Raw genomic sequence first — 26,027 nt, forward strand, 5'->3', positions numbered from 1 at the left:
AAGTGAAAAAAAACAACAACAAAAATTAATAAAATTGCTGTTCAAACCCGAACCAAAGTTGATGTAGCAGCTTACAAGTTCTCCCTAGTCTGTCATCAATGTATGTACTGAAGCCCATATGATACATGAATGCATATACTTATTATACTAAATTACACTTAGCTGAGGCAATTTAGTGAAATATAAAGAAGCCCTTGGTAAAAATCTTGGCATATGTTGAGTGCTGATGTTAGTTTAACACACTGTATTTTAGCATGTATACAAAATGTATGTATATTTTATTTTTGTATTTATAAACATTTAACTTTGATTGTTGTTTTTGTTTTAGTTATTCGAAATCAAGTACATCGTCACACAGACGAAGTGCATGGGACAGTACCAGATCAAGATCACGTTCTCGAGATAGGGATTATAAAAGAAAAAGTAAAAGATCGCACTCCAGATCAAGGTTTATTTTAATTAATTTTATTTTTTAAATTTTAAATATACCGCAGGTGCCCAATATCAAAAAAAAAAAAACTTCAGTTAGATTTTGTAATCATACAAAAAAAACTAAAAATTAAATTAAAAATGTATATAATGTATATATAATATCTTTTGTATATGTTGTCTGTTTTGATTCTCTAGAATATAATTTTTTTATCTAACCCTAAAAGGTATTTTTTTTCTGGCACCTAAATGACTCTTCAAAATAAGCTAAAATAAACTGAGTAAAATTACTAAAAAGAGGTAGATGAAAAAGAATTTTTAAATGATTCTATTTGTTCCTTAGACTTGAATTTTTTGTATGGCTAAGTATTTTAGAAATACTGCATGACTGTATTTTTTGTATGGCTAAGTATTTTAGAAATACTGCATGACTGTATTTTTTGTATGGCTAAGTATTTTAGAAATACTGCATGACTGTATTTTTTGTATGGCTAAGTATTTTAGAAATACTGCATGACTGTATTTTTTGTATGGCTAAGTATTTTAGAAATACTGCATGACTGTATTTTTTGTATGGCTAAGTATTTTAGAAATACTGCATGACTGTATTTTTTGTATGGCTAAGTATTTTAGAAATACTGCATGACTGTATTTTTTGTATGGCAAAGTATTTTAGAAATACTGCATGACTGTATTTTTTGTATGGCAAAGTATTTTAGAAATACTGCATGACTGTATTTTTTGTATGGCAAAGTATTTTAGAAATACTGCATGACTGTATTTTTTGTATGGCAAAGTATTTTAGAAATACTGCATGACTGTATTTTTTGTATGGCAAAGTATTTTAGAAATACTGCATGACTGTATTTTTTGTATGGCAAAGTATTTTAGAAATACTGCATGACTGTATTTTTTGTATGGCAAAGTATTTTAGAAATACTGCATGACTGTATTTTTTGTATGGCAAAGTATTTTAGAAATACTGCATGACTGTATTTTTTGTATGGCAAAGTATTTTAGAAATACTGCATGACTGTATTTTTTGTATGGCTAAGTATTTTAGAAATACTGCATGACTGTATTTTTTGTATGGCTAAGTATTTTAGAAATACTGCATGACTGTATTTTTTGTATGGCTAAGTATTTTAGAAATACTGCATGACTGTATTTTTTGTATGGCTAAGTATTTTAGAAATACTGCATGACTGTATTTTTTGTATGGCTAAGTATTTTAGAAATACTGCATGACTGTATTTTTTGTATGGCAAAGTATTTTAGAAATACTGCATGACTGTATTTTTTGTATGGCAAAGTATTTTAGAAATACTGCATGACTGTATTTTTTGTATGGCTAAGTATTTTAGAAATACTGCATGACTGTATTTTTTGTATGGCAAAGTATTTTAGAAATACTGCATGACTGTATTTTTTGTATGGCAAAGTATTTTAGAAATACTGCATGACTGTATTTTTTGTATGGCAAAGTATTTTAGAAATACTGCATGACTGTATTTTTTGTATGGCAAAGTATTTTAGAAATACTGCATGACTGTATTTTTTGTATGGCAAAGTATTTTAGAAATACTGCATGACTGTATTTTTTGTATGGCAAAGTATTTTAGAAATACTGCATGACTGTATTTTTTGTATGGCAAAGTATTTTAGAAATACTGCATGACTGTATTTTTTGTATGGCAAAGTATTTTAGAAATACTGCATGACTGTATTTTTTGTATGGCAAAGTATTTTAGAAATACTGCATGACTGTATTGTAAAATATGTAGTGACAATTTCAATCACACTTTAAAATTGAGTTTATGTGTCCAAGGTCATGAAATTAAATTAATGAAGTTGCAATAATACAATGGAATGTGAAATTTAAAATCTTTTTAATAATAGAAGTATTGACTATAAACTTTTAAAATAACTTCTTTTATAATGTAGTGCTGTTAGATGGGTTTTTTTATACATGCTTCACAATGCTATTACATAAAATAATTTTTACATTAGAAGATTATTTAGAAACTGACGAGTAAGAAAATTGTAAAGATATATAAAATAATGAAACAGTTGATTACAAAACACTCTTAGCTCATAGCAACTCACCAAACAATAGTTTTTTGTTCACCAAATAATTGTTTTGTTTTTTAAGTTTTTGTTCAGCAAATAATTGTTTGTTTTTTTGGAAATTTGTTTTTTCATTTAATACTCACTTTATTTAAAATAAAAAACTTACATACTTTATTTAAAATATCAAAGTTAAATAAATGAATTAGTACTTAAAATTAAATAACAAACGTAAAGGAAAAAATTGAAACAACAGCATTAAAAAAATTATTAGATAAAAAAGAATTGTCAATAAGGGCATTATCCTTTTCTTAAATTATTTGTTATATAATTATAAATTTTCCTTAATGGTTTATTTGAGAACTAGGATTCATATTTTATCGATTTTTAAAATTCAATTTGTTCCCAAGTTTAAAAATTGAAATTGCTTAACTATGAATTAAAAATAATGGATGATTTAATTTTGCTTCTAACTAATAAACTGTTAAAGAAAATTAACAAATGGGTAAACTGTGAATTATCCAATCTAGTTATTTTTTCTCTTTAATAGTATATAAGGCCTAATCATTTTCTGTGTGTTACAGTCAATATTTTGACTACAATATACCTTAATAAGTGATTGAGGCAAATATAATATTAAAGAATAATTAATCAAAACTCATAAAAACTTTTAAACTAAAATTTCTAAACTTAGTTGCTAAATTTTTTTTAAATAATTATTAGTTTTCTCTTGATAAATATTTTAATTTATAAATTCTTCATTCAAAATTCTCTGCAAAATCTCTAAAAAAAATTATACTATAACATTTAACTTTGGTTACCATAAAATTTAACTTTAGTTACCAAAACATTTAACTGTGTTTTATCGATTAATTTAACCTGTAACTTCATTCAATGATCTAACTGATTATTAAAAATTAACTAGAAATATCAGCAGTAGGTATTAGCCTGGGCTTGCGTATAGTTTATAATACATTATAGGTTTATATATATTTGGTATTTATTTATATACCATTATTAATGATGTGCCAGGTACCTGGTTCAGACACTAAGACCCGGTAATTTGGTTATCTTCTTGGGTGCCCAGAATCAGCCATTTTGTTGCAGTACCTGGCACCTGGTATCTTAAAAGAAATTTTTAATCAAAATTAACCTTAAATGCTGTAACTATTTGTTTAAGTGGTACTTTAAATAGTGTGGAAATATTGTTAACAGGATTGCTTCTAGTTAAAACTTTAACCAATAAACTTTTTGATATAAAGTATCGGACAAAACGAGTGCAACCAAATAATGCTAATTTAGTTTCTTTATATAAAAGTGCTGCATTTTTTCAATTTAGAGAAATAACTATGTAACTGTTTAGAGACAAAGTTCTTCAATTTTTATTTATCACAGAGTTCATTATTTGTACACGAAAATTAATAAATTAATCAAAAGTATTAAAAAAAATTGATTTCCTTCTGGACAAAACAAGTGCAACTCAACAAAATGTTGACCAAGCTATATTTCGCTATCGATATTTTGTGGCAAATCCTTTGTTGTCGATCACAGCCTTGCATCTTCGAAGCAGGTGATCAATGAAACTTTGTGGAATCGCTGCCCAGGGCTTTTGGATTTTTTCAAACAGTTGATCCTTATTACGAACACCTTCACGCTTAATTCTGCGGCTGACAATCTCCCACAGGTTCTCGATAGGGTTGAGATCTGGAGATTGAGGCGGCCAATCCATCACCAATAGGTGGTTGTCTTGAAACCACTGCTTGACTACTTTTGCATTGTATTTCGGATCGTTGTCTTGCTGAAAAACCCATTTTGTTGGCATATTCCATTCAGCATGAGGTAACATAACATCTTTCAGGATATTTGTATACATGAAACAGTCCATTATTCCATCGTTTCGATGTATTGGACCTAGACCGTTAGCAGAAAAACACCCCCAGACCATTACATTGCCTCCACCATGCTTTGCGGTCTTATGGCAGTAACGTAAATCGAGGCGTTTTCCGGCCGGTTGACGTACACAGCAAATTCCATCGCTCCCAATGATGTTGAACTTCGATTCATACTGAACAGGACAGTTCACCATTTCTGCACATTCCAGTCGATATGAGATGTAGCAAACTGGAGTCTTTTTTTCTGGTTTTTTAGTGAAATCAGCCGTTTCTTTGCAGGGCGTCGACAAAACAATCCGGTTTCAACAGCGCGTCGTCTGATTGTGCGGTCTGATACAGGCAGCTCTAATTGCTTTTGTATCTCGACTGATGATATCCAGGGATCCTTCTAGACGGATCTGACGATCATAGAATCCTCTCTAGAAGTGGTGGAACGCGGTCTTCCACCTTTGTTATCTGCTGCCAACTTCCCCGTAAAACGATATTTGGAACATAGCCTTGATACTCCATTTTTTCACGCGATATTTATCACAAATACTTTTTTGTGACATTCCACTTACGTAATCGCCAGTAATTTTCTTTCTTAGTTCCAAGACTGTCGGGAGCCATTTTTGCAATTGAAGTCATAAAAATAATAAAAATAAATAATCACGCTTCTCAAGGCTTACCGTGTTACATTTACCTTGTGATGATACAATAATGCTCTGTAGAACACAACGTCTTGGTTGGATGTGGACTGTATTGATGTAATGAAACACTTGTTGTATTTCACTTCTTGTATTGATGTTCTTCGATAAAACACTTTGATAAAACTCACTTCAATAAACTGTCTTGATAACACTGACTGATTGACTTCCATATACTGACTGAATTACATGTCGATTTACATGATTTGGATGCTTCTGAATGTTTCTGGATGCTACTGGGTGCTTCTTCTGGAAACTTCTGCATGCTTCTGGAAACTTCTGGATACTTCCTTTAATTATTAAAAAATTTCCGTGACGTTGACACGGACCAGACTTAATAAAATGAAACAAACCAAAAAAGTTGCACTTGTTTTCGTTGACAAGTGCCATTTTGCAAAATGGCACTTGTCAACGAAATTTTGCCTGTGTGATGTCAGCTGATTGCTCATGTCATGGCATGCTATAACTCCAGACTCCTGAACTGTTTGCTGTGGTAGTATAGTTCGTTTCGTTTTTAAGACATGTAAAATTAGGAACACTTTTTAGCATTGTTCGATGTTAGTTGCAAATGTTTTGTCCAATACTGTAAGTCTAAGAGTGTTATGGTGCCAATAGCCCTGTTTACTCAAAATATCTGTCTCACTTTATTATTATTATTTTTTTGAATATATTTTTGATATAAAAATATTTATTACCATTGAATAAAAATATTTTTTTTTTCTCTTTTTGTCTAATAATAATATTAAATAAAGAAACATACTTTGATAATTTGTATATTTATTATGCTATCATATAGCATTATTTTACATTAAATATTAGGAGGAAAAAAAATTGGTTTTTCGGGGATTGCTGTAAATAATTTATTTTCTTTAATTATTTTTTTGCTTTCAATATTTTCAAATTTCAAATGTAAAATCTTGTTTGGACTATAGGCTACAATAAATATAACTTTTTACAATAAATATAACTTTTTACTATTAACTAATTTATCAGGGCTGCAACTACACTAACTCCATTTCGAGTTTTAAAATGAAAAACAGCATGACAATTGACTCAGTTATTTGTTATTATAGTTACATTGTCTTTCCTTTATTACCATTTCTCCATAGATTTGTTTAATGCCTTTGAATTTGTTGCTGTTGTTGTTTTAATTTTTTATTTTCTAAATTTTTACAAAGTTTCAGAGCTCCAGCTAGCTTTGAAGTTACTTCAAATTTGACTGCAAAACTTTATAGTTAAAAAAATACGCGAGGTTAAAAGCATCTTTAAAAAAAGCATTTAAAGTTTTCAGGTTTAATGGACATACCTTTTTTTTAAATTGTTTTGAAATTACGTATTGATTTTTAACTGATTATTTCATTCAAGGTCAAGGTCTCGGTCCTCTCGTTCACACAGTCGTAGTAGATCACGATCAAGAAGACACAAACGAAGCCACAGTCGTTCAAGAACACGGTCTAGATCTCGATCAAGATCTCATAGTAAGGAACATAAACGATCCAGAAGAGACTCAAGAGGACATTCTAAGAGTTCAAATAGTAGCAGAGAATCAAATCGAAGCAAACGTAGTAAAAGAGGTGGTTCTAAATCTAGTACATCAACAGAATGGTCAGATTTAAGTGATGATCCAGTTTAGGATTTGAAAAAGCGTTTTAATTGTATATTAACGATGGATTTAGGCCTCTCGTGATATTGTGTAATATCGTTTATAGATAAAGAAACTGCTATTTAATAAACTTTCGTCGCGAAGAAATGAGAAGTGGTATTTTGTCAGCGTTTTTGCCGGCTAAATTCAAAAATATATTTAAAAAAAAATATTTTTAGCGTATATAGTTGTGCTATCAAATTTTCTTGTTTTTTTTATAAGTACAGCTACTCTCGATTCCTTATTACAAGGGGAATGTATTAAAGGAAGGGTGGAAATTTTAGTCCAAATCTAATAAACAGGGCGGTTTTAATAAAAGGAGGGGGTGTTTTTTTTTTTTTTTTTTCAAACTATATTTATCTCAGTCAATTCATGAAAACTTCTGATCTAGCAGCAGATCAGAGGTTATTACGAACTGACTGATACAACAAAACATGCTTAAAACTATTATTTTAGCGTGGCTTGCGGTCAAATGCGCATTTTCAAACAGCTACTTTATCATAGTTTCAACCGGATTGCTGTGTAGCAGTTATTACATAGCATAGTATTCGTTTATTTATTACTACCTATGACTTACTTCCCTTTAAGCGTGACTTAATTTGCGAACAACCTCTAAAATAAATTATTACTTGACCATTCTTTAGATTTTTTGTATTACTTATATTAAAACCTTCGTTGTCGAGGTTCTAAATATGCGATTATACATCTAAAGCAAAGGTCGGGAACCTTTTTTAACCTAAGAGCCATAACGGCTAAAAAAAATTCAAAATAGTAATGAGGAGCCACAAAAATACAAAATTTTAAATTTTTTTTTATAAACTTGAAATCATAAAATGAAATTCACATATTATATTAAAAAGATAGAAAAAGCTATAGTTAATAACAATTTTTATTGGTGAATTGAAGTTTAATTTGATTTCTGGATTGGAACTTTTTTTGATAATTTGGTTAAATTTGCCTGATATTTCGTTGAATGCAACTGTAGTAGAGCCTGCGTACTTTCATCTGTTAACCTACTTCGGTATTTGTTTTTAATAAGATTCATCGATGAAAAAAATTGTTCACAATTACGTTGAACTAAAAATGGTTAATTGACCAAAAGCAAGTTTTTTGGAATTTATATAAGTATTTAGCAGTAAAGTCCAGCATTGGAATATGATATCCTGTGGCGTATCTTTCATGTTTTCTTCATAGATGGCGATATGTGCAAGCATTGCTTTATCAGCCCAGATACTTTTATTCCAAATCTCCACAAGCTCCAAGTATAAGTCTGCAATATTTATTTCAGGAAATGCATTTAAATCCATCAAATCGCATTTTAATGGCAGCATTACAAACTTTAATGTTTCCTGATATTTCCTGAAATCATGAAATCTGCTTGCAAATCGGTGAACAATTGTAGTTGTTATCTCAAAAAATTCTTTACGATCAACTTTTTCTGCTTCTGAAATTATTTTCATCCTGAAGTTTCGTAAATTATTAAAATATATAGATTGGTCTCCTGAAATATTGTCTAAAAATAACTGTAATTTTTATTCAAAAGTAATCAGTTCTTCCAGTAGCTGGGCAGATATATTTCCTTTTCCTTGCATCTTCAGATTAAGTTTATTAAAATGTTCTGTCATATCAAGCGAAAAGTAAAAATTCTGAATTCTTTTATAGTTTGCAATGTTCTTCATTATAATTTTTAACAGCTAAAAGTTTAGTTATTTCATTTAGAAAATCGTTTTAAAATTTTTCCTCTTGACAACCAATGTACAGCTGTGAATGTAGTTCTGTATGTATAAAATTCATTTCTTCTAACAATGCTGTAAAGATTCTGTGATTTAATGATTTTGCTCGGATGAAATTTACTATGGGCACAATGACTTTTACATTTTTCAGCTGTGGTATTGCACCTAAAGATTTTCCAACCAAAGCTTCCTGATGTAAGATACAATGAAATGAAATAATTTCATGAGAAATATGACTGGAAAATAGTTTGATAAAGCCTTTGTTTTTTGCAATCATAGCAGGTGCTTTATCAGTTGCAACGGATACTATACGCTCAATGTTTATATTTTTTCTCTCCAAATATTTCAAAACTGATTCTGCGATATCTTCCCCTCTCGTTTGTCCCTTCATAGACAACAATTCAACAAGTTCCTCTTGTACACCGGAAACTGTTAAGTATTTGACCATTACGCAACATTGAGATATATCAGTGACATCTATAGATTCATCAATAGCCAGGGACAAAAATTCAGCCGTTTTAATATCTTCTATTTTCATGTTTGAAATCTCTTCTGCAAAATTCAAAATTCGTTCCTTCACGGTTCTAGCCGAGAGTGGTATATCTTTAATCTTTGGTAGTATTAAATCTTTGTTTTTAAAATCATTATATAGAATTCCAGAAACAGTACATATGCAATCCAAAATACAATCAATTCAAAAACTCACCATCTGTAAATGGTTTACCAGCTTTTGAAATTTGCAATGATAATGCAAAGCTTGCTTTAGTTGTGGTCGATCCAGCATGAATATAATTTGAAAAGCAATTTTGTTGAATTAATTGTTTTCTTTGCAATTCATTAATAGCTTTCTTTCTGCATTCACCTTTTTTTTCGTAAGTTTTTGTTTACATTTGACGTAATATATATAAATTACATATTTTTTTCAAATACAAACAAGGCTTCTAAAAGAAGATCAAATGATCTTATCGTCAGAAGCCTTTTACAAAACAGAGTACATAAAGTATTATAAAAACGCCTCTTTACAATAAGAGAACGTAAAAAATTAACATAAAAATATTAAAATAGTACTTAGATAAATAGAAACAAATTGTCAACAAGTATAAAACAAAGATTGAACATACATTTCAAAATTATTATATATCATAAGACAAATTAAAAATATTCTAAGATATTTTCAATAGAGAGAATGAGATCTTTTAATTTAATTTTAAAAACAGAATAAGTTAGGGGTAAGCCGAAGTTAGACAAAATAATTTTGTTCCAGAGATGAGCTGCACGATAAGTGATACAGAATTGATTGAACTTTGTTCGACAGAGTGGTTTATTTAAATAGTTATTATTCCTCATGTTAAACTTGCTTAAAGGTTTCAAAATAAAAAGGTCTTTAAAAATTAAAGGAGATAAATCATACTTCCACATATAAACAAAAGATAAATTTTTATATACGTTTAGTTTATAAAATTGAGGATTTTCATTTGATTGAAAAATATTGAGGAATTTGAGAACCGATCCGCAAAATTAATTACACAGATCGCATGTTTCTGACGGCGATGGAGACATTGTAACTTGCTTTGATCAGTACTACCCCAGGCGATAATTCCATAACTTATATAACTATGAATAAAAGAATAATAAAGTTTAGTTAAATTATTTTTATCTAAATGAGTACGCGCCTTATATAGAATTCCAATACTTTTTGAAACTTTCGAGCAGACATAGTTAATATGATGTTTCCATGTGATGTTCTCGTCAATGAAAACCCCTAGGTATTTAGTTACAGAATCTCTTTTTATTTCATTATGGTCAATAAAAATTTTTGGTAAATTTTGGGGTAGAGAACGTTTTTTGGAGAGCGGGTGGAAAAAAATCCATTTTGTTTTGTTTACATTTAATGTTAATTTGTTACTTTTAAACCATTTAGATATGTTTTGAAGTTCTTTGTTCATAACGGAGAATAGTAGGTAGATGTCACTGTTAGATAGAAATAAGTTTATGTCATCAGCAAACATAATACTTAGAAGATTTGATGCTTTATGCAAGTCGTTGATATATATTAAGAACAAAAGAGGGCCTAAGATGGAACCTTGTGGAACACCACAGGAAACATTTAAAAACTGTGTATGATTAAGATCATTACAAGAAACAAATTGTTTTCTGTTGGATAAATAACTTTGAAACCATTTACTAACTCTTTCATTTATTCCGTAATAGTTAAGTTTATAAAGTAAAATATCATGATCCACAGTATCAAATGCTTTTAAAAGATCGATAAAAATTCCTAATGTAAATTGAGATTTTTCAAAAGAATTGGAAATCTCACGTACCAACTGAATAATTGCATGCTCGGTTGAGTTATTCTTCTTAAAGCCAAACTGATTGTTGTATAATAAATTATTTAAACTAAAATAATTAAATACTCTATTGAACATGATTCTTTCTAGTATTTTTGAAAATATAGATAAGATAGAAATAGGCCGATAATTACTAATGTCAGATTTGTCACCACCTTTAAATAGTGGAATAACTTTAGCAATTTTCAATTGATCAGGAAAGACTCCTTGTTCGATTGATGATTTAAAGACTTTATAAAGAATATATTTTAATTGTTCAAAGCAATCTAAAATTATGTTACCATTGATTTCGTCCAGTCCAACTGCTTTATTTTTTTTTAGTGTTTTAAAGGCTTTTTCGAACTCATCAAATAGTAACTCTTTAGATAACTCATCCGAGTGAATGCAATTATCCATCGGTACTAGAAAATCTTTAAATGATGTTTCAGAGTTAGGAATTAATTTAGATAGTTTAGGGCCAATTTCAACAAAGAATTTGTTAAATTCGTGAGCTATTGTTTGAGAATTAATTATATTATTGTTATCTACTTTGATCATGTGTGGCAGGGAACCTGAGCACGGTTTTGATTTACCGATAATTTCTTTTATTATTTCCCAGGAGCGTTTACAAGTATTTTTGGCTTTATTGAGAATTTTAGAATAGTAATGTTTTTTTAAGTTTTTTCGAACTTTTTCAAAAAGATTTTTGTAGTCTTTGTATATTTTCTCATTGGCGAATGATTTGTTTTTTAGATATTTTATGTATACTTTCTTCTTAACTTTTGATTATTTTTTTAAACCTTTGGTAATCCAGGGAGAATTAATGTTTTTTTGATTTAATGTTTTTTCATGTAAAGGAAAATTGGTATCATAAACTGAGTAAAATGTATTAAAAAAATCATCGTAAATTTTGTTTGCGTTATCACTAAAGTCGATGTTCTTCCAATGAAGTAATGATAATTGTGTTTTAAATTGCTCAAACTGCCTTCTTTTAAATTGCTTAAATTGCCTTCAGGATTTGTTTGGGCAAATTCTTTATGTTTTCCTTCAAAATGTCGTTCAACATTGCTTGATTTATTATTCTGAAGTTTCACAGAACATATTAAACATAGAGGATTACCATCACTTTCTATAACTGCATATTTTTCAGTCCATAGTTTATTACATTTTCGATTTTCATCCGCAACTTTTCTTTTTTTTAGTGCTCATTATGATCTACCAGTTTTAATACGTTAAAAAAAAATTAAAAAATATAATTGAAGCTAAAATAAATAATAATTAACTTACCAGTCTTAATATATCAAAAAAGCTAAAATTAAATTACAATTACAAAATATATTTGAATAATTGAAAGTCAAAATAAACAATAATTAAAATAAGTTTGTTATATATAAATAAACTCGAGTAATTGTTCAAATATATTTTTGCTTTTGTACTTTGCATTCGAAGCACCATCGCATCAACGATATGCTTCTTTTTCATTTTTGAAAAAATTGGCAAATAGGCATATAGTACATAAAAATATGTGCAAAAAAATTTCAAAAATGATTAGATTTCTCCTTCATTTTTGAAAAATTGGAAAAAATAGACACATAAGAGAATCATTTATAAAAATATATGAAAAACTAGAAAACATAGAGACAAAAATAGTGCATAAATATATGGGGGGAGAGGGGAGGGGAGGGGGGAAAATAAGTAATTTTCTTATTAATTTTTGTAAAAATTTTTTCTAGAAAAGTAAAAATAAAAAGAAGTTAAAATTTTTAATATTGTAAATCTATAAGAGAGCCACATTTCTTCAACAAAAGAGCCGCATGCGGCTCCGGAGCCGCAGGTTCCCGAGTACTGATCTAAAGCAATGCAAAATAAGGACCGGCGAATATTCGAATTGTTTAAAGGTAAGTTTCCACTCATACGTTCTTCTACGGGAACGAGAAAGAGATAGGAAAAGTAATCACGTGAGCATGCGTAGTTTTCCTTCCGACAGATTAAAACTTATACTTTTTTTAATTACATTAATTACTTTATATATTTTTTTGTATAACGTAACTTTGTAATTTTTTTTTTTTTTAATTTTATTTACTCTGTAAAGATTCTATTATATTTTTCGAATTTGTAAGGATTAAAGAACAAAAAAATTTGAATAAAAAAAAAAAAAAAAATACTACGCATGCTCACGTGATTATTTTTCCCATTTTTTTTTATTTTTATTTTTTAATTATTTATTTATTTTGCCGTTGATAAATATTACAAAAAAGAAATTACAATAAAAGAAAAATCCTGGCTGGAGCAAGAAGAAGACAGGTTGTCCTTTCCTTTCCCGTTCAGGTTGAAAAAAGGAGGAGTGGAAACTTACGTTAAAATCGGGTTACTGAAAGGCGAAGTTGACTTAGGTTCCGAATTTGAAATAGAACTTCGGCTTTCAGTTAAACTCGGTAATAATTGCAAAATTTTATTTAACTTTCAGTTAAAGTTGAAAATAATTACTATTTTTCGATTGAAATATAGTTATAAATTATGTTTCGTGTATATAAACCTGTTTCTCCGCGCTGCGGCCTTGCTTGCAATGTTCGTGTTTTGAAGTTGAAAAAGAACAAGAAAGACCATATTGGTCTTCTTGAAACAAAGGTGTCCTCTGTAATAAGTGTTTTGCGTATATCGAGACTTTTTCTCGATAGTAAATTACGTAATATGCTTTACTTTAGTCTTGAACATAGTCAGCTTTTGTACACAAATATTGTTTGGGCCAGCACCAATAAAACAAAATTGCAAAGCAATTAATTATATAAATCAGTTAGTAAACCCGGCCTCAGTTAGAACATGCATGATAGTTTTAGATATTGAGAAACTTAAGACATTGCAGATATTAGTTTTTATGCATAAGTATAAGAACAATCTACTACCAAGCATTTTTTTCAGATATTTTCTTGATATCATTTTCTGAAAAATATAATCTGCGTTAAAATATCAGGTACAAATATCATCTAGAGAAAATTAAATCACAGCAGTCAAGTTTTCTAATTACAAACCGTGGTCCATCAATATGGAATCATTTCCAAAATATAAATATTAAGACCTAAAAAGCATTTCATCGCTTAAACCGCAAACTAAAATGCATCTTCTTAATTACTGACATATATATTATAGTTTACAGAATTTGTTTTCAGATTTTTGAATTTTTTTTTATTGAGAAAGTATTTATTGATCATTAATAAAAGTCTTTATTTTAAGCAAATGAAACTAAGCAATTTAAAAAAATTTATATTATAATTATTTTATTTAAAATTTATTCAAAACAAAACATTTTGTAATTTTTTATACAAAAATATTTGGTTCTTTGCTTTAAATAAAGATATTTCTTTGCTTTAAATAATGACATTTACTCATGCTCTCATTGAAATGACTGAACTGATTAGAAAAGCAATCGATGACAAATATTTTGCATGCGGTGTATTTGTCGATTTACAGAAAGCGTTCGATACAGTAGATCATTCAATTTTGTTAAAAAAATTAGAATATTATGGGATCAGAGGCGTACCCCTTAAATGGTTTATTTCGTACTTAAACAATAGAACACAATTTGTTGCTATTAATGACTCAAAATCTACCCTTGTAAAATGTTCTAATGGTGTTCCACAGGGTTCAGTATTGGGACCACTGCTTTTCCTTCTTTATATTAATGATCTTCATACGTCCATTAAGTTTGCTACTGTTTACCACTTTGCTGATGACACTAACCTAATGCTAATTAATAAATCCTTAAAAAAAATTAACAAACACATTAACCATGATCTTGCCAATCTAGTTCAGTGGCTTCGCTCCAACAAACTTTTTCTAAACTCTAACAAAACTGAACTTATTATCTTTAAATCAAATAAAACAAAAATCTATAAACATATGAACTTTAGATTAAGTGGCAAAAAAATTGAACCTGTTAACTCAATTAAATATCTTGGTATAAAAATTAATTCAAATCTTTCCTTTTTATCCCACTGTGAAGACTTAGCAATGAAACTAAGTAGATCTAATGGTATGTTGGCCAAAGTTCGCCATTATGTTAATCTTGAAACACTTTTGAACATATACCATGCTATTTTCGGCTCACATCTTATATATGCATGCCAAATTTGGGGGCAGTCCCATCAACAAGCTCTTATTAGGTTATCCCACCTCCAAAACAAGGCTTTAAAAATTATTTATTTTCAGAATATTAAATTTAATTCTAATGTGCTCTATCTAACTTCTAAAGTATTAAAACTATGTGACTATATTCAATTTTCAAACTGCCAATTTGTCTGGAACCACCAACACAATAACCTACCTTTAACTTTCATCAATTTCTTTTCCAAAAGTGCCAACTCTCGTTATCACCTTCGTTCCAATAGTAATTTAAACCTGTCTGTCTCTAAACATTGCTCTCATAAATACGGACATAAATCTATAAAGTATCAAAGCATTAAAACTTGGAACAACCTTCCTTATGAACTAAAAGCACTCAATTCATTCTCAACCTTTAAAACTAGATTATTCTACTTTTTATTAAAAAAATATAGTTAGTGTTTATAATTTCTATTATCAATTTTTCTTGTCTTTAGTATTTTTTTTTTTTTTTTTTTTTTTTTTTTTTTAATTTTTATTATATATTTTGTTGTCATTACTATTGCTTATTGTTATTTCTATAAATATTTACATTACTATTATTAACTACTTTTAACTATTACTACTAATATTAATATTGTTATCATTATTATTATTATTATTTTTGTTATTATTGTTATTATTATTAAATATATTACTATTATTATTATTGTTATTGTTGTTATTATTATTATTATTACTAAGATTAATTGTATATAAATAAACTATTTTTTAAGGTATTTACTTGAGATTAGTATTTCAATACTATTTGTAAATAGCCGTGAAAATTTATTTTCAGAATATATATGATTGATTGATTGATCAACAAATACTTTCTCAATACTTTTTAAATGTGACAACGCCGGTTTTTCCACTAAGGTCTTCATATATATATATATATATATATATATATATATATATATATATATATATATATATATATATATATATATATATATATATATATATTATAAACAATTAAAAACGTTTTTATTAAGGTTTTTATGTTTACGGTGTTATTTATTTTTTACGTGATTATATAAAAATTGTAATATTGTTTAATCAGCAAAATAAAAGTTGTAATAATAAAAATAAAATAAGTTAAACAGTTGGGATAGGGTTGTATTCACTATGAAAAAAAAAGAGTATCTCCTCAACTAATGTACTTACTAAACTAGAATACCTCTTCAATAAAACTATAAACTATAGTTAGTTTTATTTAAGAGGTATTCTAGTTTAGTAGGTCAATATAGCTAAACTAGAGAACCACCTCAACTAAAGTGGCGTGACCTTAAAAACATCAATTCAGTAAAAAAAAAAAAAATGGAAATAGATTTGTCTTACATAGTCGATAACCAAAAAGTCTTCAATAAACATAAAGTCTATTGATCACTTTATTATAGCTTTCAAAAAATTATTTATAGCTTTCAAAAAAAAGGTAAAAAAACAGGTGAATATTTATATAATACTTTTCACGAAATGGTTCTATATTATTATTATTATGTATTTCACCATAAAGAAAAATTAACAAAATTATTTATCACGAAGAAGACAAACTCAGTCTTACCGCCAAGCCCCTTCCTTTATAAAATTGACATTCGAAATTTGTCAATAAATGTTGTTAATGGTCTTTTGTTCATGTACGTCTAAAAACATAAAGAGTTGTAAAGATTCCATAACTTAAATTCTCATTATTGCTGCAATTTTAGTTTTTAAATTTATTTTTCGACGCAAAGTGTTGTTTTTTGTTAGCGCATATTTTTTGTTTTAATAATCAAAAAATTACTTTGTTTTATTTGTGTTTTGATATGTTTTGAAACATGTTTTATTTGTGTTTTGAAACATGTTTTATTTGTGTTTTGAAACATGTTTTATTTGTGTTTTGAAACATGGTTAATTACGAGCAGAAAAAGTAATAATTTTAATTTATAAAAATTGATGATTCAAAAATGTATTATAATGGTTTTTATAAAATTTCTCTTTCTATTAAATGTGTTTTAAAAATCAAAATTTAGCTTTTAGTTAAATTTGGTTTAAAAGTCCAAATTCGGGGTACACGTATGGCCTAAATTCTTTTTTTCAGTTAAATTCGGTGTATGCATATCGTTTAAATTGGTCTTCGAGTTAAATTCGTGTCTTAAAAAGTCGACTTCGTCGGTTTTTAATGCAAAACAAAAAAAATCGAACTGGGAATATTAGCTTTTAAATTATTTAATATATAAAACATAAAACACAGCGAAGTACTTATTTTTAATTTATTTAAGTAATATTTCAGTCTATTTAGCTCAGCCCGTTGTCAGACGTAAAATAAAATACAATAATAATATCACAACAAAACGTAAAAAAAACAAAAAAAGAAAAAAAAATAAGCTTTTATATTGTACTAGGATCTAATAACTTAAAACCCACATTGTAAAAGCCGAATCCCAAAAAATTTTTGCTTTTTTCAGTAAGAATTTATTAATTGACGTATAACATTGGGTTAGAGTTGTGGCACCTCTTGAACAAATATAAATTTGTTTGTGACCATTTAAAATTTGCATAAATCGACAAAAAAAAAATGTAATTATATATATTTTAAAATGTATACTAAATTTTTACATACAAAAGTTTAAGTTTTACGTACAAAATATTTATAGATAAAAAAACTGTCTAACCATTTCTATAACATTTGAACAATCGTTAGATTTTTCGTTGATACTATTTATAAGAATGGTTTCGTCTGCTTCATTAATCTTTCCTAAGTCTTTAAGTGTAGTAAGATATGTACCAAGAAGATCTTCTTCTGAAATATCCATATGACCTTGCATAGATAAAATTTTATCTCCAAAAGATACAACTTCATTTTTGCAGTATTCTGAAGAGCCTAATAGAACTGCGTTTGGAGGTAAATCAATCACTTCTTCCTCGTGTAGTTTTACTACGCGTATATATTTTTTATCGTGAAATACTCTTTTATAAAACTCTTTGTTTTGAAGATAATTAAAAACTTTGATATCTGTTTCAGATATAATAAATCTTCCAACGTCGTTTTTAACAACACGTGCTCCTAATACTTTACAAATTAATTGGTGTCCAAAACAAAAACCGAAAAGCTTTGGGGCATTGTTTGATTTCTGTTGGCACTGAATGATATGATTTATAAATTCAACTAGATCGAGTATCCATTTTGCTTGGTCATTAGCCGACCAACAGGACCCTGTTAAAATAAATCCTATATAGTTATGTATACTATTCAAATCAGGGACGTTTCCCGAAACTACTTTAAAGTACTCCCAGTTTTCAACTTCATTTTTTTTGAAAAGATCGATGTAGAATTTTCCAACGGAATCTTCACCATACGTTTCATCGCATAAAAGAATACCTATCGTTTTTGCCATTTTGTTTAATTCTTAATTTTTTTTTTTTTGCCAAAAAACTGTATTGATTGCATTTTTTGATATTTTTATTTTTTTATAACATTTATTTACACAAGAAACGGTTTTAGTGAGTATTTATTACGATTGAATCAGAGGATTTTAATGCTGCATTGCAAAGCGTAAAAGCTCCTGTAGTGCAACTCTTTTAAAGTAAATCGTAATAACCTGTAACAATAAAAACGACAACAGTAAAATATATATTTTCTTTCAGAAACACACATTCAAAACTAGTTTGTTTATAATCAGAAATAACAATAGAAATAAAATGACTAAATTAGAAAAATTTTTTAAACTAATAATAAAATAAATAAAATAATATTTAAAAAAAAATCAAGGTAGTTAACAGATAACTCATACTTATTTATAAAAATATACATCTCACTTACAAAAAAAATTTGATCAATAACGAAGAATAACGCCCAACATGATTAGTAGTAATAAAATTGTAAACAATACTAATAATAAAAGGTAATGGGACATCAGAGCGAAAACTTTAAAAGCGAAAGAACATAAAAGCAAAAAGTCTAAAAACCATAGATATATAAATTACTAGATAGGGCATAGGCAGAAATAATTGAAGCCTTTAACTTTATGACGTAGAGTGAGGCAGAAAAATATAGTTTAATCAGCGTATATATTGTACAATGTTTACAATTTAATTTCAAGTGATACTTTGTATTGCATAAAAACAATAACTTCGAAGAAATTTTAAATTCATTTATGGTTTATATAATCTTAGTTGCCTTTCTATTATTCTATTAATTTTAAAAATCTACAAAAAAAAGAAGAAAAAGCTTCTCAAATACTCAATATTAGTATAATACTATTAGTTTAATACTGCAACGCAAATAAAAGTTTTATTAAAATAATATGTCATGAATTACCTAACTAATTTGCATATGGTTGTATAATGCAAGATTTATATGGAGTTTTAAGAGACTAATATTGAATATAAAATTATACATCTATATTTATGTAAAATATATTTATTTATAATATACATATATTTATGTACAATATATTTAAAGATTTAGTACTTGTTTTAAAATGGTTAATTTGTGCAGTGCTTTTGGGTGTACAGCTAGATCTGCTAAAAGGGTTTCCAGCAGTTTTCATATGTAAGAATTTAGTATCTATATAAATTAAATGTTTTAGTTTTAAAGATTCAATAGAAATTTAATATAAAAGACATACAGTGTTTGTCTTTTAAAATCAATAATTGAGTTTAAAAGACAAACACTGTATGTATAATGAATCCTAGCTATCCATTTTTAAAAAAATTTCCAGTGAATCCAGATAAAAGAGCAGCATGGATTCTTGCAACAAAACGAAAGAATTTTGTCCCCTTTTCCGCTAGTTTTATTTGTTCAGATCATTTTTCTAAAAATTGCTTTGACGAAAGCAAAACATCAGGTTACTGTTTGAGAAAATATCTGAAACCTGATGCAATACCAACAATTTTTGATTTTCCAAAACATTTTAGAACAACCACTAGTAAAATTCGAAAAGCGCTAACAGAAAGAATGCTAAAAAAACAGATAAAAAAAGAAAAAAATGACACAGTTTTTGAGAATACTTATGAAAAAAAGGTGATTAGTAAAAATAAAAAAATGAGTGTAGAAGATTGCATGGAGACTGATTCAGACAATTTGCAAACTATCAACAAGAAGTTGTCATTTGTATTAAATGTTTATAAATTACAGAAAAAACGTATCAGATAGGTAATGCAACAAAAGCGTAGGCTCAAAAAAAAAGTTGCAAAACGTCAAAATGTGATAAATGAATTACAAGAAAAACGTTTAATTAGTGATGAAGCCACAGCAACTTTAAATCGTCTTAATCCTGGTGTTAAAGGTTTAATTCAAAGAGAACTAAAATCCAAAAACAAATTAAAATACTCTCCATCATTGCGAACTTTTGCATTAACATTGCATTTTTATTCAGCAAAAACATATGATTATGTCAGACAGTCCTTCAATACCAGACACTTTGAGAAAATGGTATAGTAGTATTAATGGACAGCTAGGCTTTACTCATGAAGCATTCCAAATTTTAAAATTGAAAAATAATGAATCTACCAAAAAAATTGTATGCAGTTTGATGATGGAAAAATGTCGATTCGAAAGCAAATTGATTGGAATGGGCATACATCCTATGGCTTTGTTAATTATGGAACAGGATTTAACGATTACAGTGTTGGTGTTGCTAAAGAAGCTTTTGTTTTATTGTTAGTTGCTGTTAATGGACATTAAAAAAATCCCAATAGCTTATTTCTTAACAGATGGACTTAATTCAAAAGAGAAAGCAAACATTATTTTTGAATGTCTCATTAAAGTTCATGAAACTGGAGTTCAAGTTATTTCTTTAACTTTTGATGATACAGCTGCAAATTTATCTATGATAAAAATTCGTGGTACTGACTATAGTGATGTAAAAAATCTGAAACCGTACTTTAATAATCCAGTAAGTGAAGAACCAGTATTTTTAATTCTTGATGCTTGATATATGTTAAAATTAGTTAGAAATTGCTTTGGTGAAAAGAAATTGCTAAAAGACAATAACAATGGTATTATTAATTATGCTTTCATTGAATTATTGTATGAGCTTCAATCAAGAGAAGGAATTCATGCTGCTTCTAAACTGAAAAAACACTATATTGAATGGAAACAACAAAAAATGAAAGTGAAATTGGCAGCACAAACCTTAAGTCAAAGTGTTGCAGATGCTCTTGATTTTTGTGCAAACAAGTTAAAATTAAAAGAGTTTCAAGATTGTGGACCAACTATCAATTTTATTCAGCTTATAGACAGAAGTTTTGATTTATTAAACAGTCAGAATTTTATTGGTAAAAATTATAAAGCTCCTATCTCTTTAAGCAATTTGGAACACTGTACAAATTTTGTCAATATGGTATGTCAGTACTTGTCCACTTTGACAGACATTGCTGATAACTTAATTTATAAAACAAACCAAAAAACTGGCTTCATTGGATTTATGTTTAGCCTCCAATCAGTAATTCAACTTAGCCGATACCTCATTTTAACTCCAGAAAGCCAATTTAAATTCTTGTTGACATGCAAACTGAGTCAAAATCATATTGAAATGTTCTTTAGTGCTGTTAGAAGTCAAGGTGGTTTCAATAACAATCCATCAGCAAAACAGTTTATGACAACATATCGACGTTTGTTGGTACATCACTCATTACAAAACATAAAAACTGGTAATTGTTTAGCTCAGAATGCTACAGAAATACTTTCTGTAACAAAAGGAATTGTGAATCATCAAGAATGTAAATTAAATGACAATGATTCAACTGTGTTTATAGCTAATGAGAATATTACACCAGTAAGTATTATGGAACCATCGCAATTGTCTGAATATTCTGAAGAAGTAGTGAAGTATATAGGTGGATTTGTTAGTCGAAAACTTAAAAGATCTATTAAATGTAAAGCCTGTACTGCATCTCTAACGGATGATAATTCACAAAGTTTACTTGTTGATCAAAAAAGCAGAGGTGTTCTACTTCATCCATCAAAAGATGTTATTGTAATTTGTTCTTTTGTTGAAAAGTTTATAAGACACAGCATTCCAGACAAATCTAAAATCAAAGAACTACAACTTTTTATGGAATCTATTCCACGTTTAAAATTAACTCTCCGCCGTTATTTATTTTCTAAAGCAATTTTTAAAGGACTTACAAGTCACATTCAACTTACTTATGTCTCATCCTGTGTAACAATTTATATACAAGGAACACAAGTTCGAAACAAACTAACTAAACTTGTGTTGTTCAAAAATCAGTGTTAAAATGAATGAAATTAATATTCACATTATATATATATATATATATATATATATATATATATATATATATATATATGTATATATATACTATAAAATAACATATAGTATTTTTATTTAAAGAAAAACACTGAAAAAATACCTTGATCCAACAAAATAATTACTTTGTCAATTCACGATATTCCAAACATGTATTTTATACATAAATATAGGTATATATTATAATAAATATAATATACATAAATATAGATGTATATAAAAATGATTAGTTAGTCTTCAGAAAACACCATTTTTTGAAACCAAATTAATATTCCATAAAACTATAACGTTAAAATTTAGACTGTATATTTTATTTGCTAGTACAACTTAATAGCTCATTATCAAATCCTCAGGTGCTGCTGATAAATTGTTAATAGCCTCAATGAGCCTAATAATTAAAATTATACAAATAAACAAATTCTCTTGAAACTTATTAATATATATTACTTTTAATAAACTTTTTGTAATAGTAATATGCTTTACAATATATATATTATATTACATATTACTTTTATTAAATGACTATTTACGAATTGTTTTGCCTCACTCTACGTCACTTTTTCAACGATAGCTTGGCTTTAAAATATTTTCCAAAATTATAAAAACGAAAACGAAAGAACGTTAAAGCCAAAAGTTTAAAAGCGAAAGTGAAAAGTCAGGAAATCAAAAATGGATAAGTTCAAGGTTTCAAACCTTAATATTATATTTTAATATACAAATAAATATATATATATATATATATATATATATATATATATATATATATATATATATATATATATATATAAATTTATTAATTGTATATTTAAATTAAGTATATAATATACATATAAATCCTAATATACAAAAAAATAGTAAAGATAGCCATATCTGAAATGGATTGTTCAATTAAGTTTATTGAAACCGGAAGAAAAACAGTATATGCTATTTTTCAAGAAAACATTTTCAGAAAAGATTCTTCGCGTAATGGTAAAGATTATTGGAGATGTACTTTGAATAGCATTGGTTGCAAAGCAAAAATTATCACACTTAATGGGTTATACATGATGTCTTCCTCTTCTAACAATAACGAACCAGATAGTGCATGAGTGCGAAAAAAAGAATTTAATGCAAAAATTAGAAATGCTGTTAGAAAATCTCCAACAAAACCTTGCAAAAGTTAAGTTTAATCATTTTCGTTCTAATTTGATCCTCGGGTTTTCTCTTTGTTATAAATTACGTAACGAAAAGTTAAATAAAAAAATTTGAAATTTTTTGTCTGGGATGTTTATTTTTACCAATATATTTGTAGCAAAAATACATGGTATTGTAGTTTTTTTCAAAAAAAAATTTTTTTTGTATTTAGATTTGAAAAAATTACAATATTTGATAATAGTTTCATGTTATTGGATTAAGTTTCAACTATGATTCCTCTTGCTCTGTTGGATGATATTATGTCATTTGAGGAGAAAGCAAATCTTGCAAAAGCAATTCTTACTTTTAAAATGCCAATTACAGCATGGTACAATACTAAAAGCAAATCAAAAATAGATATTAAAGATAAAACAGAAATGGGAAACAAAATTAGTGAACATCCTTCTTCACTTTCTCTGTTGGTTGATGAATTTTCATATCTTATGTTGGATAGAATTGGATTAGAGGAACAAAGGATAAAAGATTGGCTTTCGCTTCCCCCTGAGTTTTAGTTTACTCAATCTGCTTTTAAAAGCTTTCAGAATTATGCCAAATCTTTAATTGTAGTAAATGACCATTCAGAAAGATCTGTTGGAATGATGCAGCAATTTATTTATCGATGCAATAATGAGGATGATATTGAGTTTATTTATCGATACAATAATCAATTTATTTATTGATACAATAATGAGGATGATACTAAATACCAACTATGTTTGTAAAGAGAGCTTAAAATTGCTTCGACAGCATCTGGTTTGGCACAAAGTTTTCGGTATTGTTGCATTTGGTGTATTGGTTTTATATCAAGAAAGGGAGCTCTAATAGCGTCATTAGCCTGTAAATACTATTTGGCATTAAAGCAGACTATAAATTCACTTATTAGCCTGATTTCTGTCTTGAGTTTATTATTCTGGTTTACAAACTCAAGATGGCACGAAAGAAGCTGTAGCTTTAGGTAGTAAAGTGCTTTTGATAAGAACCTAGCATGATGAACTGCTCCAGGTTTTCTTAGTGTTACTAAAGATGAAGAAAGGTAAATTACGACGAGTTCTGCAAGCTTTCTATCATCTCTGATAAAATCTTTATTTTCTTTTCCATTTGTAATGTATTCTTGGCTAAAGTTCAAAGACTCTTGCGCAGCTTTCTCAAGAATAGTTCCCCTTACTACTTTCCAATCAAACTTTATCAGTTCTGTTTACTTGTAATTAAAATCAGGATTTTCAAAATTTGTTTTTTATTTTTAAAAAATGGGATTATCTGGTCCCGTGGAATGTTCATCTGAAACTGAATTACAAAAATGAACCATTCATAATTCACATACATGATGTTTGCATGCAATAAGTAAAAGATATTTGCCTAAATTGTTGGATATTCTAATAAAAGAGCCTTTCTTTAACCCAGTGTTACTTGCAGTAGTATCAAAACATATTCCTCCTACTTTGGATTCAAAGTTGTACTCCTTAAGAAGGTCCATTACACCATTGCATTTATCTTCACCAGAGGATGGTGGTAAAGGAAGTACCCCAAGCATGTGTGTCTCACCTTCAATATTTACGAGTACAGCCAGTCTATCAGTTTTAATTCTTTTTCCTTTGTTTAGTTCAATTAATGTTTTGCCATCAAAATGCACAAATGGGGATTCATTCATTGCTTGTTAACATCTTCTTTTGATATCATGCATATATTATGATTTGCATGTTTCATTTTTCTAGCTGCTGTAAACTGGCTACATTTGAAATCTGTCAGATCAGCTCCTGATTGAGTTAGAATTGCACCTATAACTTTATGTAAAACACATGGAGAAATATCACTGATTGTAGCCATAAGAGCTACATTACCAGCAAAAACATTTATGGAAATTTCAGCAGTGACTTTTTGTTGTGATGATTTTCTTTTAAACCACTCTCCAGGATCAAAATCAGTATCACTCAAGGAGTCCTCACTAGTATCTTTATTATTTTCAACATAAGTTGTACCCTCTAATTCTTTATATTGTTGTTTCACTTGCTGCTTTCTCTTTCTACTACTCTCCATTGCCTAAAAATGTAACAAAAATTTACTACTTATTAATTTTAATTTAATTATATGAGAGATTGAAATAGTGAGTGAACATTGTTTTTTTTTGTTTAGCTATTTTTATTTTAAACCGTCTTAAGTGGCATGTAAATTGTAAGTAAGTTGGCTAGAAAGCCTAGCAATTTTTTTTTTTTTAGTAAAAAGAAATACATACTATTTTTCTGTACTTCTTATCTTCTGATCCAAACATAATTCTTCTTTCCCCTTCTTGGTCCTCCAGAAACTCCAAATCCTCAAGCTTGTCTGAATCAGATCTTTTTTTGTCATTTTTTATTGTATTCCTAAGATCAGGAACGCCAGCCCAGAATAATTTGTTTAGGTAAACTTTAAAATCTTGTTGCTTTGCTAAATCTGCAGCGGATCCTCTTTTTTCATGCTTCTTATGTTTTGAATATTCATTGTCCAGATTTGAAAGATTTTTTACTAGACTTTGATTGTTTAGTATAAAAAATCCAGCTTTAATTCATGGCTCTTTTACCTTGGCCAAAATACAATCACATTTACAATATATTGCACATCTTACAAAGTTTTTCTGAGGAGGACAAGCAAGAATAGTGGTTTTTTTTTGATGTTCTTGGGAAAAATGATTGGTGCTGAAATGAA

The 26,027-nt window shown here is 28.0% G+C and overlaps 6 protein-coding genes across 8 annotated transcripts in view; 3 read left to right on the forward strand and 3 right to left on the reverse strand.

Annotated features, from left to right (window-relative positions):
• LOC100213841 (U2 small nuclear ribonucleoprotein auxiliary factor 35 kDa subunit-related protein 2) overlaps positions 1 to 6,917 on the forward strand; it is a 37,356-nt gene extending 30,439 nt beyond the window's left edge. For all 3 annotated transcript variants that reach the window (XM_065788327.1, XM_065788329.1, XM_065788328.1), the window contains exons 15-16: positions 329 to 448; positions 6,440 to 6,917. In XM_065788327.1, the coding sequence (XP_065644399.1) occupies positions 329 to 448; positions 6,440 to 6,707 (388 nt within the window). In that variant the 3' untranslated portion in view covers positions 6,708 to 6,917. The remainder of the gene's footprint in view (positions 1 to 328; positions 449 to 6,439) is intronic.
• A 1,527-nt stretch (positions 6,918 to 8,444) lies between these two features.
• On the reverse strand, positions 8,445 to 11,337 carry LOC136074449 (group II intron-encoded protein LtrA-like). The gene is made up of 3 exons (XM_065786765.1): positions 10,356 to 11,337; positions 9,156 to 9,311; positions 8,445 to 9,076 (listed from the first exon to the last, which is right to left on the reverse strand). Exons 1-3 carry the CDS (start codon positions 11,335 to 11,337, stop codon positions 8,445 to 8,447), a joined length of 1,770 nt encoding a protein of 589 aa, XP_065642837.1.
• A 5,147-nt stretch (positions 11,338 to 16,484) lies between these two features.
• LOC101240492 (uncharacterized) lies at positions 16,485 to 18,843 on the reverse strand. The gene is made up of 3 exons (XM_065788330.1): positions 18,722 to 18,843; positions 17,574 to 18,500; positions 16,485 to 16,562 (listed from the first exon to the last, which is right to left on the reverse strand). Exons 2-3 carry the CDS (start codon positions 18,294 to 18,296, stop codon positions 16,500 to 16,502), a joined length of 786 nt encoding a protein of 261 aa, XP_065644402.1. The 5' UTR covers positions 18,297 to 18,500; positions 18,722 to 18,843; the 3' UTR covers positions 16,485 to 16,499.
• Positions 18,844 to 19,585: 742 nt separating this feature from the next.
• On the forward strand, positions 19,586 to 20,056 carry LOC136074450 (THAP domain-containing protein 1-like). The gene has a single exon (XM_065786766.1). It carries the CDS (start codon positions 19,586 to 19,588, stop codon positions 20,054 to 20,056), a length of 471 nt encoding a protein of 156 aa, XP_065642838.1.
• A 784-nt stretch (positions 20,057 to 20,840) lies between these two features.
• On the forward strand, positions 20,841 to 22,142 carry LOC136074451 (uncharacterized). Its single transcript, XM_065786767.1, has one exon. It carries the CDS (start codon positions 20,841 to 20,843, stop codon positions 22,140 to 22,142), a length of 1,302 nt encoding a protein of 433 aa, XP_065642839.1.
• A 2,850-nt stretch (positions 22,143 to 24,992) lies between these two features.
• The window catches only part of LOC136074452 (uncharacterized), a 1,689-nt gene continuing 654 nt past the window's right edge, over positions 24,993 to 26,027 (reverse strand). Inside the window, exons 2-3 of the mRNA XM_065786768.1 lie at positions 25,579 to 25,847; positions 24,993 to 25,385 (exon numbers count right to left, since the gene is read on the reverse strand). Coding sequence (XP_065642840.1) covers positions 24,993 to 25,385; positions 25,579 to 25,847 — 662 coding nt within the window. The remainder of the gene's footprint in view (positions 25,386 to 25,578; positions 25,848 to 26,027) is intronic.

The sequence above is a fragment of the Hydra vulgaris genome, chromosome 01 (assembly GCF_038396675.1).
Source record: "Hydra vulgaris chromosome 01, alternate assembly HydraT2T_AEP".
NCBI classification, from domain to species: domain Eukaryota; kingdom Metazoa; phylum Cnidaria; class Hydrozoa; order Anthoathecata; family Hydridae; genus Hydra; species Hydra vulgaris.

Coding starts and splice junctions, on each gene's coding strand:
- LOC101240492 (XM_065788330.1), bottom strand. CDS start 18,296: ATGGCAAAAACGATAGGTATTCTTTTATGCGATGAAACGTATGGTGAA. Junction 16,563..17,573: donor GTTCAAATGTTATAGAAATG/GTTAGACAGTTT, acceptor TTATGTTTTTAG/ACGTACATGAACAAAAGACC.
- LOC136074450 (XM_065786766.1), top strand. CDS start 19,586: ATGAATCCTAGCTATCCATTTTTAAAAAAATTTCCAGTGAATCCAGAT.
- LOC136074449 (XM_065786765.1), bottom strand. CDS start 11,337: ATGATCAAAGTAGATAACAATAATATAATTAATTCTCAAACAATAGCT. Junction 9,312..10,355: donor CATATCTAAATGGTTTAAAA/GTAACAAATTAA, acceptor ACGAAAAAAAAG/GTGAATGCAGAAAGAAAGCT. Junction 9,077..9,155: donor TGGTAAACCATTTACAGATG/GTGAGTTTTTGA, acceptor TTAAAAACAAAG/ATTTAATACTACCAAAGATT.
- LOC136074451 (XM_065786767.1), top strand. CDS start 20,841: ATGTTAAAATTAGTTAGAAATTGCTTTGGTGAAAAGAAATTGCTAAAA.